The sequence below is a fragment of the Camelus ferus genome, chromosome 12 (genome assembly GCF_009834535.1).
Source record: "Camelus ferus isolate YT-003-E chromosome 12, BCGSAC_Cfer_1.0, whole genome shotgun sequence".
Classification (NCBI taxonomy): domain Eukaryota; kingdom Metazoa; phylum Chordata; class Mammalia; order Artiodactyla; family Camelidae; genus Camelus; species Camelus ferus.
In genome coordinates, this window is record NC_045707.1 from 32,023,530 (window position 1) to 32,042,132 (window position 18,603).

At 43.0% G+C, this 18,603-nt stretch overlaps 2 protein-coding genes across 10 annotated transcripts in view; one reads left to right on the forward strand and one right to left on the reverse strand.

Annotated features, from left to right (window-relative positions):
• LOC106730627 overlaps positions 1–3,748 on the reverse strand; it is a 56,345-nt gene extending 52,597 nt beyond the window's left edge. For 8 of the 9 annotated variants that reach the window (XR_004324601.1, XR_004324602.1, XR_004324600.1 and 5 more), the window contains exons 1-2: positions 3,616–3,748; positions 1,154–1,572 (exon numbers count right to left, since the gene is read on the reverse strand). The gene's annotated coding sequence lies outside the window, so the exon portion shown is untranslated. The remainder of the gene's footprint in view (positions 1–1,153; positions 1,573–3,615) is intronic. The other variant, XR_004324605.1, reaches the window with a different exon arrangement.
• Positions 1–6,679, forward strand: part of SRGAP1 (SLIT-ROBO Rho GTPase activating protein 1) — a 250,031-nt gene extending 243,352 nt beyond the window's left edge. Inside the window, 1 exon segment of the mRNA XM_006192367.3 lies at positions 522–6,679. Coding sequence (XP_006192429.1) covers positions 522–899 — 378 coding nt within the window. The 3' untranslated portion in view covers positions 900–6,679.
• Positions 6,680–18,603: the final 11,924 nt, after the last annotated feature.

An 18,603-nucleotide genomic window follows, 5' to 3' on the forward strand; every position in this document is an offset into this window, starting at 1 on the left:
TCAAAAGTTGGACGAGATGTGGGACAATTCACTGCATGCAAATTACCCAGGACACTTACTTGCAAGATATCCAGTATCCCTGGCCCCGGCTCACCAAATGCCAATAATGCTACCAGGTTATTTTGATATTTAAAAATACACACACACACCATGTAACAGAAATGCCCTCAATGGGGCAGTACCACTTGCATTGAGATCCACTGGACAGAAGCATCAGGGGAAGGCTTAAGTGTTCATTACATTTATCACAATGTACATTACATCCCTAGTACTTATTTATCTTATGGTTGAAAGTTGTACCTTTCAACTACCTTCATCCAGCTGCCATTGTCCCCCAACCTCTACCTCTGAGAACCACAAATCTGATCTCTCTCTCAGTTTATTTTTGAAGTATAAATGACCCACAGCACTGTTAACTTCTGTTACACAACATAGTGAGGGGGATTCAATATTTCTGTGCATTTCAAAATGATCACAATAAGTCTAGTTACCAACTGTCATTTCTGGTTATTTTTCAACAGGATATTGAAGAGACGATGAATACTGCTTTGAATGAACTCCGAGAACTGGAGAGACAGAGTACGGCAAAGCATGCCCCCGATGTGGTGCTGGATACCTTAGAGCAAGTGAAAAACTCTCCCACCCCAGCCACTTCCACAGAATCTCTCAGCCCTTTGCACAATGTCGCCCTCAGGAGCTCTGAGCCCCAGATTCGACGTAGCACTAGCTCCTCCAGTGACACAATGAGTACTTTCAAGCCTATGGTGGCGCCCAGAATGGGTGTGCAGCTGAAGCCCCCAGCCCTTCGGCCAAAACCTGCTGTTCTTCCAAAAACAAACCCTACCATAGGACCTGCCCCACCGTCCCAGGGGCCAACAGACAAGTCTTGCACAATGTAAAAACCAACTGAGCGAGGTCATACAGGGAGGTGATTGAAAAAAGAACATGGATTGGTGACAAAAGTCAGCGATCCATAACTTTCCTTAGTCGTGTGCTTATAACTGGAGATCTTTTGGCTTTTCTATGTTCTTGAATGTAATGTCTGAGACTAGCTAAATTAACACGGGCATTTGTATTTTGTAATTTCCTTTTTTTTAAATAACTGGACATATCTTATGTCATTTTAAAGACAATAGAAACACTTAAGACTTACTTGAAAATCCAATGCTGCACCATTTGTAATGAAGGCAACACCGTCCTGCCCTGCACACTGCACAGCTGCTTCAGGCTTAGTGTAGCCCGGGTGAGTCAAAAACATCTCGATCCGAAGGCATGAGAACCTGAGTTCTGGGCCTTGGAGTGTAACCAGTGTTGGTCTGTGCACTTGAGGTGATGCTGAAAGGTGACAGTGGCACTGTTTGGCGACTGACAGCACCTCTGATTCTACCCAGTAGGGCAAGGGCTGGCTCTTGCTAAAGACTTGCTGTTGTCATGGTTAATATCCCCAGGGGGACTGTCAGCTCACCACCTAAATGAGTAGGATGACTGCCTCTTTCATAAGTCTTTTGCCTGGGTCCGGGTTAAAGTCTCAGCGGAAGGGGGTGGACTCTGCAGGTACTGCTTGAACGGAACCTGGGAAAGGAGAGGGAGACAGCCCTTCAGAGCTACTGCTGTGACTCTTTCCACGAGCCTGATCAGGCCCTCAAGGATTTCCAAGTCCATCCCCTGCATTCACGGAGGACTAGAACAGTCGAATTTTAAAGACTTTCTGGTTACACGACTCCATAAACTCCTTCAGAGATCTGTTGTTGCCTAGAAAACACTTCTAGCTCCCCTGAAGCCCTGTGTCCTCCTCGGTGGAAGGGGAGAAAGCACGCCGCGCACAAGTCCTTGGTCTGCCCAGCCTTCTCTTTCCCGACTCAGTGACCTGGCTTCCTTTAAACATGCTACAGAGGCTGATGATCCTAAATTGAATCCCCCCCCCCAACTTGTCTCTTTGAGCCAACCTAGAACTGGCCCTGGTACTGGAGTTAAGAGCCATACCGGCCAAGGTGGGAGGATTACCTATGGTTCCAGGATGATTTCCTCCCAATTTTGCACCCTGGAACCATGGCTTTCTTGTTTGTCCCATGTGGTCTCTACATAACTCACACAGTCAGCTCAACTCCATGACGGGACCCTCTCTCTGACATCCTAACCCATAGATGATTTTTCTTTAGTCCTTATTTATGCTGTATTTTCCCTCTATCTTAAAAAGGGTTGCTTTGAATTCAGTTATTTTTTACTACAGTACAAATCACCACTCTCCTACCAGGAGCAGCTTATATCATCTGTAAACGTATGAGCATTTCATCTACTCTGTCATTGAACTTACTGATGAAAAGTACCCCCCTGCCCGAAAAATGGGTGGCCAGAACTAACCCCTCTGGACCACTTTGATTTCTTTCTAGGTTTGGGTTCAAACTAGCAGCCAATTGCATGCCCACCTAAGAGTTACAGTAGGGACTTTGACTCATCAGCCCACTGGGGAAGGCCTCAGTGAGGGAAAAATGAAGATCTGTACTAAAGTCAAGATCGTTACTCGGATCTCTACCTCAGTTTGCCAGTCTAATCATTCTAATGCAGAAAGAGATCACATTAATGAGATATTGTTACCTTTCAAAGTCAAACCGTTGGTTGCTTGCCTGCAGCCTAATTTCACAAATGGATTAAGTAGTGAAAAACAATTTTTCAGGTATTTCCAGGAATTGTAAACCTCTGAATTTTCACAACCATCTTTTTTGCCCATTTTGAAAAAGAGGCCCAGTTCAGCATCTTGTACCATCCCCCACCGTGTCTTGAGCTTTAGTGGTCCTTTGGCACCTTTGGACACCATGAAACCCAGCCAGGACTGAGCTCTGAGTAGCATGAACCTTTTTAAACAATCTTCCCAATTTTCTAGGAAATTTAAACTTTCCTAAATAATCTCCCAGTTCTTTCTGGATTCAACTTTGGTCACTAATTCTCTGTTATTAGATGAGGAAAGACAGAGAAAAAGGTGGAAGTAATTGGGGAGAGAAAACTTTGTATCTTTTAGAAATTAAAGAGGATTTTTCCCCCCGTAATGGAGGGACTGGGGATTGCACCCAGGACCTCATGCATGCTAAGCATGTGCTCTACCACTAAGCTATACCCACACTCCTATAATAAAAAGGATTCTTAAAGACCACCTCCTTAGATGATGGAAAAGTAAGATGGTAACCGAGGGCATCAAAAGGGCAGACGTGTTTTGGATTTTTTAAGTTTTGAAGGGTTCTTTTACGAGCTTTAACTCCAGCTTTTCAGATCTTACTCCCACAAGCTCATTTCCTCAGACTTCTCCCTGGTAATCCTCCCCAGTGTCTCCTCTCTTTGGTGTTCACACCTGTGATGGAATGAGGTATGCCTTTCCACCTACCAAATCAGGACTCTGCTGCCTTAGATGGCAGAGAACACGCCACTCTAGACCTCAGAGCCTCAGAGGCCGTGCCTTCTTCCAGGAAACAGCTCCTAACACTCTCCCATCACTCGCTTACTTTACCTGTCTGTTTTTTCTCTCTCTAATTCTGTTGTCACCCTCAGGCTCCCCCCCGCCCCGCTTTCCCAGGGAAGGATGTGACCTCAGAGTGAATAAGGATTCAATAAGGACTCACTTACCCTTACTTTGTTTAGTCAAAGTCCTCAGATTCCAGGGATGAGACAAGGTGGCCACTTCACAAAGAATCCAAATAACACTCAGTAAGTTCCATAAAAGTTTCAGCAGCGGAGAGGGTTCACCTGTTTGTGGCCCTCTTTATAGCCACAGGTGTCGCACACAGTGGGGAGGTGGGAAGGCACAAAGAATGGGGAGAGAAGAAAGAAAAGTCAGTCCCTGAGACGTTATGCCTCAGTCTCAAGGGTCTCATCGGTCCTCATGTGCAGTTTGGGAAGAGGGTCATTTTGATGATGGGTAAATGATGGTTCTACAAAGATGACCTGACTCCATTTACACAAGAATATGTATTCCCAGCTGAAATTACTGAATGTTTATGTCCCATCCATAGAACTCACTGAAGGAGATTTACCAAACTGGCCTTTGGGTTTTGGGGAGGGGATGTTTGGAGTGGATTGTCAAGATAGAGTGAACAGTTCTTAAACACGTTTTCCGATGAGTGTTCTGTAAATGATTTCAATCTGTTGAATGGCCCTTTGTAACACTCCATGTTCAAGTTCGGCATAAATGCAGTAGAGTTCAACAGTTTCACACGTTTTCGCACAATGTGATCTGACTTGGGTGTCCCTTGAGCAATCCATAGAATAACGTACAGCAGAGTGACACTTAAGCTACTGCAGTGAGCATGAACAATTACCAACGGATGTAGAGCGCCAAGGGTCAGATTGAGTTTTCTGTCTTTGTACTTTTGCCATCCCCAAAATGGATTTCTAATTATTTAAGAAAAAGAAAAAAAAGAGGGGATGTAGTGGTCTCCTTAACATTTGGGAATGAAGCATCACCTCTGGAGTCTACCAACAGAAGAAATTTTAATTTGGTAATTACGGCCTCTTAAGTCCAAAGTCAAAGAGCCTATGGGTCTGTTGAGGGGTTTGGAAGACTTTAGATTTGGGATGACATTTATTCCCAACCACGGTAGCAAGAGGCCACGAATGCAGGAAATGCTCTTGGGACTGAGTCTTAACTATGAGTTACCCACCACAGAGGCCCTGAGCGTGGGCAGCTGAGCAGTGAAATCTCTTCCTACGAGCAGAGTAGAGCTCCCTGCTCCAGACTAGCCCCTGAGCTAAAACCCAAACTCCAGCTAGGCTGGGGTGTCTGGCGTGGACCAGGGTGACTGGCACAGCTTTGTCAAATCAGTAAAGCAAACTGGAAATTGAGCTTTCACTTGCCCACCCTAGTGTACTTTCTTTAAAAAAAAAAAAATCTACCTGGTATAATCAAAATGGGTACCTGTATCTTTAAATTATGTAGGGAGTTTTTGTATGTTTAAATAATTGTACTGGGTTCTATGATGCTTATCTTAGAAACTGTTTAGTAAAAGAAAATATATAAGCCGTGCATTTGTGAATGCCCCCCTTAGAGCATTCATCCAAGTTCAGTGTGTAGTGTGATGGTTATTATAGATGTTTAAAGTATAGTAAGTGGCTGTGTAACAAGGAGAGACTGCTATTTACCTACAGACTGAAGGGTAACTCCTGCCGGCGTAATTATATCAGTATTGTCCTTTCCTGTCGGTTTAATCAGTTGCAGTACTGGTGGCTTCCTGCTTGTGACTGTTGCCTAATCGTGTCAATGTACATCTGTAGTATGTACATGTGAAAGTGCCTTTCTATTTTAGAGGAGTTGTAGCCTTGCTCTTTACTGTTGCCCCGCCCACCTCCTCCCCTCCACCCCCTCCTCCCCTCCACCCCCCACCCCTCCCGATTCCAGCGCCCACTTGAGTGTTTCGAAACTACCCCCACTCTCTCCCAGCTATTTCGCCATCCCCACCTTTCTGTGCCTCGGTGCTCAGTATCGCCCTGTCTTGCGTCCCAGTCGGTCATCAGGCTTCTCGTTTTCCTCGTAGCCGTGGCTGTGCCTTTCCCTCCTCCGGTCCCACCCCTCCCCGCCCCTCCCGCCGCCACCCCAGCTCACGTGCTGCTGCCGGCCATCGCGTTCGCCTCCGCTCTGTACTGCCTCTTACCGTGACAGCCCCTCGTCTCTGAGGTGAGAGAAAAGGGGGATGCTTTTCTAGTTCTGGAAGGGAAAAAAAATGTTTTGTTAATCTGTTGTGACAATGCACTTTTCTGTATAGTACTGTACATTTTGGCATGTACCATTCCAGGCTTCAGTATCCAGTCAGGTCTGTTCTTCTCGGTGTATCTTTATAATAAATGAGATAGTTCTGGCTGCCTTTGTCTGCTTCCCATTTGGTCTGATTCTCTGCTGTGTTTTCATTCGTTTCCTTTCTTTTCCTAATTACTGTTCTCCCCCCCAGAGAGCTGAGCTGCAGTTAAATCGTGTGAAACTACCGTTCTTTAAAACATGTTTTTATCTCACTTTCGTTTTTGTGAAGTGGAAAATGAGGCCTCATGCACAGGGCCTTGTTCACGAAGCCAGAGTTTCTCAGAGGCATAGTTTAAAGATCCTTCTGTAATGAGAGGGAAGGGGTTGGGAGAGTCTTTTTTTCTTTTTTTTTAACTGAAGTACAATCAGTTACAGTGTGTCAATTTCTGGTGTTCAGCATAATGTCCCTGTCATGCATATACATGTGTATTTGTTTTCATACTCTTTTTCATTAAAGGTTATTACAAGATATTGAATATAGTTCCCTGTGCTGTACAGAAGAAATTTGTTTTTTTTTTTAATCTATTTTTATATATAGTGGCTAACATTTGCAAATCTCAAAACAGGATTGGGAGAGTCTTAAAGAAGAGGCTGAGAGCACAGCTCTCCTAAATACTCACCAGGCTGCATTCTTTCCCTTGAGAAGGAGTCCTTGGCATTGTAAACCTTGTCACACTGATTTTTAGGTTTCATTTGAATAAACTGAAATGTAGTCCTTAGGTCTAAACTATGTTTAGAATTCCCCCATGTATGGAAATTTTTTTCTTCAAACTTAAAAAAGAAGCTAACTCTTAAGGACTAAATACATAAAATAGTTCTATAAAACTGCACCAGCAGTGTGCAGATTATATCAGCAGTGTACCAGACTGAATACTGATGCGATGTTAAAAAAAAAAAAAAGACATAAATTGAGGAGAAGAACTTGAAGTGTAAAGCACAGAAAAGTACACAGATCATCCATGTAAGGGCTTTCACACAGTAACACACTCATGAATCCCCTCCCCAGATCAAGAAATACCACATTATTAGCCTCCCGCAAGCTCGGCTTGTGCCTCTCGAAAGTTCACCAACATCCTCATGAATGACACCAGTGTGGTTTTGCCTGTCATTGTAACTTTCTATAAATGGACTCACGGTATGTAGATCTTGTGTCTGGCATGTTTTCTTGAAATTTGTTTGGAAGAGTCTCTGTTGCTAAATATAACGGCAGTTTCCTCCATTTTCAGGGCTGTTTAGAATTCTATATGAATATGCTTGGTGTTATATTTTAGTATTCCCCAGTTGAACTGTGGGTATTTGTATGCATGGCTGTACAGAATTCTGTATGAATGTGCTTAGTTATATTTTAGTATTTCCTGATTAAACTTTGGGTATTGTATGCAAAAATCTTTAAATAGGGATGAATTAATGAAAGAAAGAAAAGACCCACCTATTAAAGGAAATGTTTTCGCTAAACATGATGGAATGACTCTGAACTAAGCCACTGACTGGAAGGCCTATCTGAAAGCAGACAGGTATCATTTTAGGACCAGAGAGTTGGATTTAGAGGCTGCCCCACCAGGAACCAATGCCTAGATCAGACTGTAAGATTGTTCCAGGAAAGCCCCCATAGTCCTGCATCTCCCTCCCCATTGCCCTCAAATCCACCAGCCTCAGCCTGCCACAACCCTCTCCGCATGTGCCTGTATCCCTCACTCCTGAATTGGAGTCCCATGTGAGTTTGGTTGTCAGGTCCTACCGCTTACATGCCAGCGCTCTGTAAGAGTATTAGGAAGGCAGGGAAAGGCAGTTTTCTGCCTTCTACCTTGAGTAGTTGGGACTCAAGCAGAAAATTCTCCCAACTTGATCAAAAGTGCCCAAAAGGTCCTGGAAGACCTTACGGCAAAATCCATTCCATGGGTCACGTATCCCCTTTTAGATTTTAGAAAATATGGTTAAGATTCCTTTGGGAAACACTCACGGTGAGGTTCACCATTCTGTAGTAGCCTTTTACCTACAGAGAAGAGCGAAAACATGCCTCCTACAGTGAAAAACGGTGATTCCATCAAGGTTTGTCCTTAGCAAGAGTGGCTGGAGAGCTGGGACTGGGTTGGATATCAAAACTCTGTGTGTGTTTAAGGGAGAGAGAGACTGGTCCTCCTGGAGCCCTAAGACAACATTGCTTATTCACCATTAACATCTTGAAAGTTAAGGCATGATGCAGGTGGTGTCCAGCTCTGGGATATTTGCAATCCAATTCGACAACTAGTGGGTACACTCTTCATACCCATTAGCTCCCTATCACATGTATTCCTGGGGGCAACTGGCTTTCTTTTAGCTGCTTGGGTGTGCTGCTGAGGGGAGGACTGTTGACAAATTACCCTCTCAGTGATGATTCATTGTACTGATCTCTTGTCTCTGACATATCCAGGGAATCTCTTGTGTAAAAATGGTGCCCCTCTAAATGAAAGTGAACGATCATCTCTGTAAGCTAGGGGAGAGGGAAGTGTCATTAATAGTCTGGTGGCACACTCAAAATTATACAATGATGTGATATTAACTAATTTGAAAATGAGATTTGGGGTGCTAAGCCCTTGATGGATGGACTGCATGAAAGAAAAAGAAAGAAAGAGAGAGAGAGAGAGAGAAAGAAAGAAATAGAAAGGAAGGAAGAAGGAAAGAAAGGAAAGAAAAGAAAGAAAAGAAAGGCAACGTGGCCAGGACTTGTAATAGAAGGTATGGTCTGAACCAAAGACGATGGTTGCATTAGTAACAGAATATTAGCAGATGCATTAGGAGAACAGGGAACATTTTTAAATAAGACAGAATGTATTATCTGATCCTAATTCAAACTCAGTTACTGGACTTCTACAAATCACCAACCCATGCCTCAGTCTCCCAGACAGAAATAATCCACAGTGGCATTTCAGTATATTGTCTTCTAATCCTTACACTATGCTTATTTTTACCAGATTTGAATTTATATTCTGCATATAATTGTGTGTCCTTGTCAGGTTTTCTCTCTCATATCAGTTCACATTACAAGCCTCAGTAAATATGGTTTTTTAATGGCTGCATAATATTCTAGCATATGAACATACCATAATTTATGGAATCATTTTCATATCATTGAGTGAGCCTGTTTACAAGTATTTTCAATTGAATGTTCTGTTGCAGTGAGCAGTTCTGTACATAATCAGTCTGCATTTTGGATCATTGATTTAGCATTGACTCCAAAAAGGGAAATAACTGGGTCAAGGGGTATAAGCATCTCTAAGTTTCATGATAAATGTTGCCAGTCTGTTTTCCAGAAAGATTGTACAAATGTACACTGCTGCCAGCAAAGTGTAAGAGTAGAAGACAAGCTTAAAATACTGTTTGTTTCTTTGCCAATGTAATAGGTAAATGACAGTTTCAATCTAAATTCTCTGCAGCCTTTGTTAAAATGCACATCCTCATTTCCAGAGTGGAAATCCATTTTACTCACCTCTTTGTCCTAAATCTCTGATGTCTCCTTCCCTATCATTTCAGCTGAACATCAGCAAACAAAGGTTTTCCTTAGGCACCTTAAACTCAAGACCCAGAACCTAAGTCCACTTTCTTATATCCCGAAAGATACTCTGTCCTGCAACATCCAGTCAGTTTTACTGATTTTTATTGCTTTCACCTAGCTCTGCGCTTTTTCCTTTTTGCTTCAACTATTGCAGTATCTTCCCATGTCGTTTTCCTGGGTCCGTTGCCTCCCCTTTGCAACAGTTACCTACACTCATGCTAATCATCTTTCTGTAGAGAAAGAAAAACTAGCAAGTAAACAAACCTAGCAAAGTCACAAGGAAGCGTAGTAAGAAAACTTACTGTCTACCAGACATTGTTTTAGACGAGTTACATGATAGCTGGCCAGACCCCATTCTACAAACATTAATTAATTTAATCCTTACAAGAAAGCCAAGAGAGCAGTACAACTATTCTCCTTACAAATGAGAAAAGTAAGCCACAAGGAGTTAAGAACTTGTGGTCACAGAGCTAGCCAGTGGTAGAGCCAGGATTTGATTCCAAGCCACCTGGTCCCAGACACTCTGCTTGTAATCACGGCCGCATCCCGACCCCTGTAAGATGCTCATGCCATTCCCCTGCTCCAAAGCTACACGTGACTCCCCATCACAGCCCTGGAACTATGTCTAATTCACCTTTGCATCTTCAAACCTAATACATCGTTAACTAAATAGCAAAACTGAAATGACTTCAACATCTACCACCTTTGCCCTCTGCCATTTCAGCCTTGCTGCCCACCCCTCCCTCTCGAGAACCTTTATGCTCAGCCATATCAGGTCACCTTTCCCTGAACGGGCAGGGCTACATGCTTCCTCAGCATACATCAGGCCATTTCCTCAGCCCAGTGTGTCCCCTACCTCATTCTGATATTTGCCTGATGCAATCATTTATTCTTAAAAACCCAAATGAAATGTTACATCCTCCATGAAGCACTCCCCAGATCTCTCTACGCTTCCATTGCACTTTATCGTCAAATCCCATCAGGCTCTCTTCTGTACACATCACTATGAACAAGACACACAGGCTTCCTGGTCTCGTGAAGTATATAGTTCTTAGATAACAAGCACTGAACAGGCCAACAGCAATTTCAACGAATGATTTCAGGTGCTAGAGAGGGTAAAAGTGAAACAGAACGGGGTGCTATGCTTTAGAGTGTCTGGGAAGGGGACTTTAGATGGGACAGCTGGTGTGTCAGCTCTGAGGTGGCGGAATGTGAGCTAAGATCTAAGTGATGAGAAAGAACCAGCCATGGGAAAAGAGAAAGACTAGCCAGGCAGAAGGGACCGCACAGGCAACCGCCCTGGGAGAAGGCCATGCAGAGTTGTCAGGGAGTCAGAGAAAGTCATCAGGACTGGAGCCCTGTAAGCAAGAAGAACTGAAGATGGAGATGAAGGCTAGAGAGTGGACAGAGACCAGACTTGGGAGGACCTTGGAGAGCAAAGTAAGGTACTTAGATGTCACTCTAAGTACAGGTTAAGCCACGGGAAGGTTCTAAGCAGGAATGTGACATCAGTGTTTTAAAAGATTGCTCTACAAAACCACAGTGAGACATCACGTCATATCTGTCAGGATGGCTATTGTCCAAAAAAAAGGAGGGGGTGGGGAGGAAGGAAGGAAGAAGGAGGGAAGAAAACAAGTGTTGGTGAGGATATGGAGAAACTGGAATCTTTGTGCACTGTTGGTGGGAATGTAAAATGGTGCAGCTGCTAATGGAAAACACTATGGAGTTTCCTTTAAAAAATTACATATAGAATTACTGTATCACCCAGCACTCCTACTTCTGGGTATATATCCAAGAGAATTGGTAACAGAATCTTGAAGAGATATTTGTGCACTCATGTTCATTGCTGCATTATTCACAATAGCTAAGATGTAGAAGCAACCTAAATGTCAATCAATATTTAAACGGATAAAGAAAATGAGCTGCAAGACCCAAGAAAACCACAATCCCACCGCCTACAGACCCAGCCCAACCACACAGGCCAGCTGGGCCCCGGCCCTGCCCACTGGCAGGCCAACACAAGTTTCAGGACACCCCAGACCCCATACTTAACTGTGTCCGGAATCAGCCCCCTTTGCAAGTGATCTGACACCAGCTCTGGGATCCCTGGGACCTGCAGCCGGACTCCAGGACACAGCTCTGCCTGCCAGTAGTCCAGCACTAACCCTAGGACCTGGCTTCACCTACCAGTAAGCAGGGTAGGGGGAGGAGTACAGCCCCAGAGTCTTCTAGGCCCTGACTCCATGCACCAGTGAGCCGACGCTAGCCCCAGGGCCCCCAAGGTTCTGCAGTCAGCTGCCATGTGACCAGGCCCCGCTAACCAACAGACAGCAGCATCCGCCCAAGGCAGAGCCTGGCAACCGGCCGGGCCAGGGGCCAACCAAGTCTACCAGACCAGCCGCACAGTCAGCCCACCGCAACAGAAGGACCCTCGCAGCCCTCTTAGGGGGAGTCCCTGGAACATACAGCTTGGGTAACAAGAGGGGAGTGCCCTGTCAGGATGCACAGGACTTCTGCAGAGGGCCACTTCTCCAAAGTCGAGAAGCGTGATTAACCTAACACATACCTAACAATACGAACAGCAACACGGGCCCAGTGAGGCAGCAGAGGAACATGTTCAGACAAAGGAACAGGATAAAACCCCAGAAGAAGGACTAAGTGAAGATAGGCCATCCACCCAAGAAAAGAGTTTAGAGTAACGACCATAAAGAGGATGAAACACCTTGGGAAAAGATGAATGCACAGAGTGAGAAGTCAGAAGTTTTTAACAAAGAGTTAGAAAATATAAAGAACAATCAAACAGAGATGAAGAACACAGTAACGGAAATGAAAAATACACTAGCAAGATTCGGCAGGAGAGGGAATGATATGGAGGAGTGACCCGGTGAGCTGTAAGACAGAGTAGTGGAGATCACTGCTGCAGAACAGAAAAAAGAATGAGAAGAAATGAGGACAGTTGACGAGGCCTCTGGGACAACATCGAGAGCACTGATATTCACATTAGAGGGGTCCCAGAAGGAGAAGAGAGAAAGGGACTGAGAACGTGTTTGAAAACATAATAGCTGAAAACGTACCCACCCTGGGAAAGGAAAATCACCCAAGTCCAGGAAGCACAGAGAGCCCCATACAAGATGAGCCCAAAGAGGAACACACAAAGACACATGTTAATTAAATGACAAAAATTAATGAGAAAGAGAGAATATTAAAAGCAGCAAGGGAAAAGCAGCAAGTAACATACAAAGGAATTCCCGTAAAGCTATCAGCTGATTTTTCAGCAGAAACTGCAGGTCAGAAGAGAGGGGCACGATGCATTTAAAGTGATGCAAGGGAGGGACCTACAACCAAGAACACTCTACCCAGCAAGGCTCCTGTTCAGATTTGACAGAGAGATCAAACCTTTACAGAGAAACAAAAGCTAAGTGAATTCAACACCACCAAACCAGCTGTACAACAAGGGCTAAAGGAACTTTCCTACGTGGAAAAGAAAAGGCCACAACTAGAAACTTTTTAAAATTATGAAACGGAAAAGCTCACTAGTAAAGGCAAACATACAATCAAGGTAGGTAATCATCCACAAAGCTAGGAGGGAGGTTAAAAGATAAAAACAGTAAAATCCTCTATATTTACAATAAGCAGTTAAGGGATACGCACGCGCACGCGCACGCGCACGATAGAAAAGAAGAGAGCCAAGAACCATGCCCAGGAGAGCTCCAGCTTCCAGAGCTCTGGTAAAATGAGGACATAGCCGAGGAGACTGAGAAGGAGCAGCCAGGGAGGAGGAGGAGGAGGACTAGGAGAGTGTAGTGCTGTCAGTGCCAGGGGAAGGAATGAGTGGCATTTGTAGTGTGTCTTTATTAACGTAAATATGGTGATAGTAAGAATAGCTAACATTTGTTAAACACTTTCAACGCACCAGGCACTGTGTTTACTACTTTCACATGATCTGATCTAATCCTATAAGGTGGGAATCATTATTATCCTCATTTTTCATACTGAGACAAGCAAACAAACTGATACTTAAAGAAATGATCTCTTCTGAAATCACAGTTAGCAAAGGTGGAGCCAGCAGCTGGACCTAGATCTATTGCCTACAGAAACCTGTATTTAACTACTATCATCTTGCCCCTTTAATTTCCGCAACTAAGATATAAATTTTTAAAAGAGATTTCTTATTCATTTTTGTATTCTCCAGAATTTACTGAATCCTAATTATTTCCCCCTGAATGTTTATTTTATAGACTCATTGGCAGGAATAACAATTTCAGGCAGAGAGGAAGCACTGCATAAGTATTTTTAATGAATTTGTAGATGTTAATATAGTTACCTTATTTGTAATTTTTATAACTCCATTATATTCTATCCATTTCCAATATTTTTGCTCTTTTAGTAGCAGTACTCTGAATCTCAGCGTATATTACTCATTTTATATCATCCTATTACTTGTGATGGGTACCCAAGTGCCAAACTGTTTATGGGGTCAAAGGGTATGAGAAGTTTCAGAATTTTATTACTGCCAATTCCTGGGTGCCCTGACCCTGGGATTATTAGCAAAGCTAAAAGGAAATGATAAAACGAACATTTTTATAGAGATTCAGTCTGTTCACCTGGCCTTTTTATACCTAGTGCAGTTGTGCTAACCAGAGAGTAATCCATCATCATTATGGGTGGTTGGGGCCTGAAGGAAACAGGCTCAAGCAATGATTGCTGTCACACATGGAAAACCTGACACTTGTCATTTGCCTCCATACCTTCCAACTGCTGCATCACTGCAACTTCATAGGAGAAAAGCTGGAGGAAGTGTCACCGAATGCCAGGGACCAAGGGGGAAAGAAGGTACCTCCCTGGAAAAGATTACCTCCTTTGAAGAAGTGTTACGTTTGTAAGGCATTACGTTCTCTGACTAAAATGCCCAGTGATCCTTAGCTGTCTGTTATGCTTAGTGAAATAAGTTAGAGTAAGACAAAAACTATATGATGTCACTTATGGGTAGGATCTAAGAAATGAAACAAACTAGTGAATATAACAAAAAAGAAACAGACTCACAGAGGTTGAACACCTGTTAACTTCTGTAATATTGTACATCAACTACCCCTCAATAAAAAATAGTAAATAAAAACAAGCACTAAAGAGAGGCACTAAAAACTGATTGTCATAGAAGCATTATTCTTAATAGTGAAATGGCTGAACAACCCAAATGTCCATCAACTGATGAATGAAGGGATAAAAAAAATGTGGTCTAGCCATACAATGGAATAGTATTCAGCAATAAAAAGAAATGAAGTACTGGTACTTACTGCAACATGGATAAACTTTAAAAACATAATTCTATTTATATGAAATCCAGAATAGGCAAATCTAGAGACAGAAAGTAGATTTGTGGTTGCCTCGGGCAGGGGAAGGGAGTTGGGGAAGAGGAATGATTACTAAGGGATATGGGATGTTTGGGGGAGGTGATTAAATGTTCTAAAATTGATTTTGGTGATGACTGCACTACTCTTTGAATATACTAAAAACCACTCAGTTGTAGCCATTAAAGTGGTGAATTGTATGACGTATGAATTATACCTCAGTTAAGCTGTTACCCACAAAAAGCTAATTGAAAGCTCTGTTTCATTAGAAGAAATCAGCGGGTAGCTCCTTTAAGCCACTGACTCATTCTCAGATCTGTCATAGCAGCCTGACTTTGTTCTGACTAAAGCATTCTGCTTTGCTTCCCCGTGAGAATAATCTCCAATCTTCTGCTGGAGCAGGGAAGGGCATATTTGCCTGGCCATGTGGAGTTGGGAAAAATATTAGGATCTAACTGCTTCTTGTATCTACAAATCACCCTGTTTCAGCCTCATCTCAGAGAAGTACCGAGTACTATCAATTTCTGGGCCTCTGAGAAGTGTCTTTAGTGCAAGTCAGTTTTCCAGCTTAGGATTCAACTTTCTCCAGATACTGAACAAGTTACTCTTTGATCTCCTTTCTGTTTTCGAAAACTCTGTTACTGTTGTTACCTGTCTTACTCTCTTTAACTGTGGGTTTATGTCATTTTTTAAAGCCCTTTATTGTCATTTAGAGAGGTGTTAGGAGGCAGCAGAGGTAAATGTCTGTCTTCAAATTACCACCTTTAAACAGAAGCTCCTCCTCTGGCCTCTTAAAATACTTCCTGCTTAACATCCAGAGTTGGTTTCTATTGCTTACAACCGAAAACCCCAACTAATACACGTATTTGGAAATAATTTTCTTCCTAATAAAGGTAAAATAGTTATTCTTGAGGGAAAACAGAACCCTGAATGTTAAAAGAGGTCTAGTCCAGAGCCAATGTACCATTTTACCAGGGAGAATTTCCCAAATTATGCAGACCACAGCAGTTGGAAAATGGTACCTCTCTCCCCATCAGGGGGATGTGGGCATCCCATTTGCTACCTCAATAGAAGATGACTTGGAAAAGACACAGCCAGAACTTATCCTTGCTTTACTTTAATACTTAAGTATTTAGGAGCAAAACAGTAGGAAAAAATGTTTCATTTTATCTTGGAAGTATTTTTGTTTTCCTTAACTTAAAAGAAAAACTAAGATAATGAGAAATGAGGAAAACTTATTTAGTGTGGTGTGAAGCAAAATACACAATAACAAATGCTTACTGAATAAATGAAACATTTTTTCCAAAATGAGTGAACTGACCACCCATTAGAGCTCAGAAATTTCCACTTGGAAAAAGAAAAGCTATATTAGAATGGGGGTGTGTTAATGACAAAAAATAGGAAGCTTCATGGCCAGAGAACCAAGTGTCCCCAGCGATCTATGTGGGGGAAAAGAGATTCAAATGTACCTGATTATGTGCTGAAAAGAATCACTTATTGACTCTGGGAATGACTCACATTGACCAGAGGAAATTTCAAAACAGGAATTCATATGTAGGTAGAATGCAGGTCACAAGTTTTAGAAGTCTACTGGAATTGAGAAATATATTTAGAGTGAAGATATTATAATTGAGTTTTGACAATGCATAATGACAGGAAACTATAATTACCAGGAAGTTCTCGACCCAAAAATATTGGCCACAGTGAGGAGAGAAGGTAACTGGTAAGCTATCCAATCTGACGGTGTCATTCATCCTTACATGTTTTTAGAGTTAAATTGCCTGAGCCCCAGCTCCCGACTGCCAGACACAGTAGAATTTCCCAAAGTCCATCTATTCCTTTTCAGGCTCTCATTCCTCTCCCTAGAAGTCCTTTCTTATTTCCAAGTAACTCTGAGGATACAGACGTGCCTGGCTCCATTCAGTATCCATATGCTGGCTGTACAGCAGAGAGGCCCCAAAAGCTGAGCAGCTGCTGGTCTTTGAGAGTCATGCCCACAGCACATCACTGGGCAAAGTCCCTGATCTCGGAGCAGACACAGGTGCCAAGGCGGCAGTTTCCCCCAAAGCAGCAAATCTAAAATGGACAACGCCGACACTAACCAGAGGCATTCGTGGGCACATGGCTGAGATGTCCAATTTCACTGAAGGAGTAAATAGTCACTTTAGTAAAAATAAATGCTACCGGCAACATGTATTTGAGGCGGGAAGCCCCATAAAAATACCCGGCAGGGACCCAGAGCAGGGCCACTGCTCTCCTGCTGGCACCATCCGGTTCCCCGGCCCAGAGGCTCTATCTCACTTTCTGCCTCTGAAATGGCTTACTTACCCCTAAAATTCTATTGGTTCCCTGAGCTCACTTCTGATTGGTTATTACTCTCACTTTTGATTGGTCCACTACCCTAACTTCTGATTGGTCCATTTGTAGGACTTCATTTGCATGGAGCTCACTCCTGATTGGTTATTTCTCTCACTCCTAATTGGTCTATTTCTACAAAGCTTGTTCCTTGTTGGTCAACTTCTGTTATACTTTGTTTGCATATGATGTTGCAAAGTGCAAAACTGGAAGCCTATAAAGGCCTGAGTAAACCTACAGATGGGGTCCAGAGCTTGGAGTGTTAACTCCTCTGGGCCCACTGGTGTTAATAAACCTGAGTTCTCAAACTCTGCGAGTCCTCCTTGGTCTCTTGCCCAGATCCAGGTTGCTGTCACAACTGAGCTGTAACACCGAGCTGTAACACATTTTTCTGCAACATTTCAATGCACAGCCCATAAGTGGGCCTAGTGGGTGAAGGAAGTAACTTTCCCCTTAGCATTTATTTGGTGGTGATTATTTGCTCATTTGTCCAACCGTCAAGACAGAAGAAAACATTTTCTTATTTCCAGCTATTCCAGGGAAAAATCCTTGACTAAAGTTTAATGTTGTTTTAAGCTATGCAAGATGTATTCAGTTAACTTATTAATATGGAAAGTTTTCTGTTTGTCTCTTTGTCATTGTATTGTGGATATGGAAAACGAAAGGAAGAACCAGGTGTGCTTGAGTCAGGATAAGACCTCCCCTGAACTAGAGAAATCTCCATCTTCAGTTAAGGAATCTGGTACTCAGGGAATAAACGATAAAAACATTCACCTTATGTTTCTGCAGCTGGAGGCAAGACTGGTTTGTAATGGTTCTAGGCCTTCACTATTTATAGGGACATCCTTTTCCTTTTTTAACTTACATAGTATGGATCTATAGTGTGACTCAGCTCTGAGCACCTCACAAAGTCTGCTTATCTTTAATCCTTAGTGCATCTACAGTTTTCTTAGCTCTTTGCTGAGAAGAGGTTTTAGGATGGTCATTAAGGTTGCACTTAAGAACTTGGTCTGCTCTGACAAGCAAGATGAACAGTTAAAGACATTAAAAAAAAAAAAAAAAAAGCTCAAATGTTTTCTCAAATGGAAAACACCTCACCTCATTCCCCACTTAAACCACCATGATGACTTCCCACACCACTTGGAATAAAATCCAAACTCCCATCCTGGGTCTACATGACATGGCTTCTGCTACATCCTTCCACCTGAGCCGGTTCACAGTGCTCCGCATTCATGACACACCCACCACTCTGGCAGTTCTGCTGTTCCTCCAACATGCTCAGCTTGCTTCTGCCTCAGACCTTTACTCTAGCACTTTTACCTAGAATGATCTTCCCTTAGATTTTCACATGGATGCGATAATCACATTACTGTGCAAACGTCAACTCTCCAGAGAAGCACCCCAACAACCCTGCAAAATTAACACCCTAGATACAGGCTGATGGGATGTAAATTTGCTCTGCCCCTATGCAGGGCAATTTGACAACCGTGATCAAAATCACAAGCACATACTCCCTTTGCCCCAGTAATTCCAGCTCTAGAAATTTATCCTACAGGTAAATTCACATGCACGGGGAATGATACGTGTAC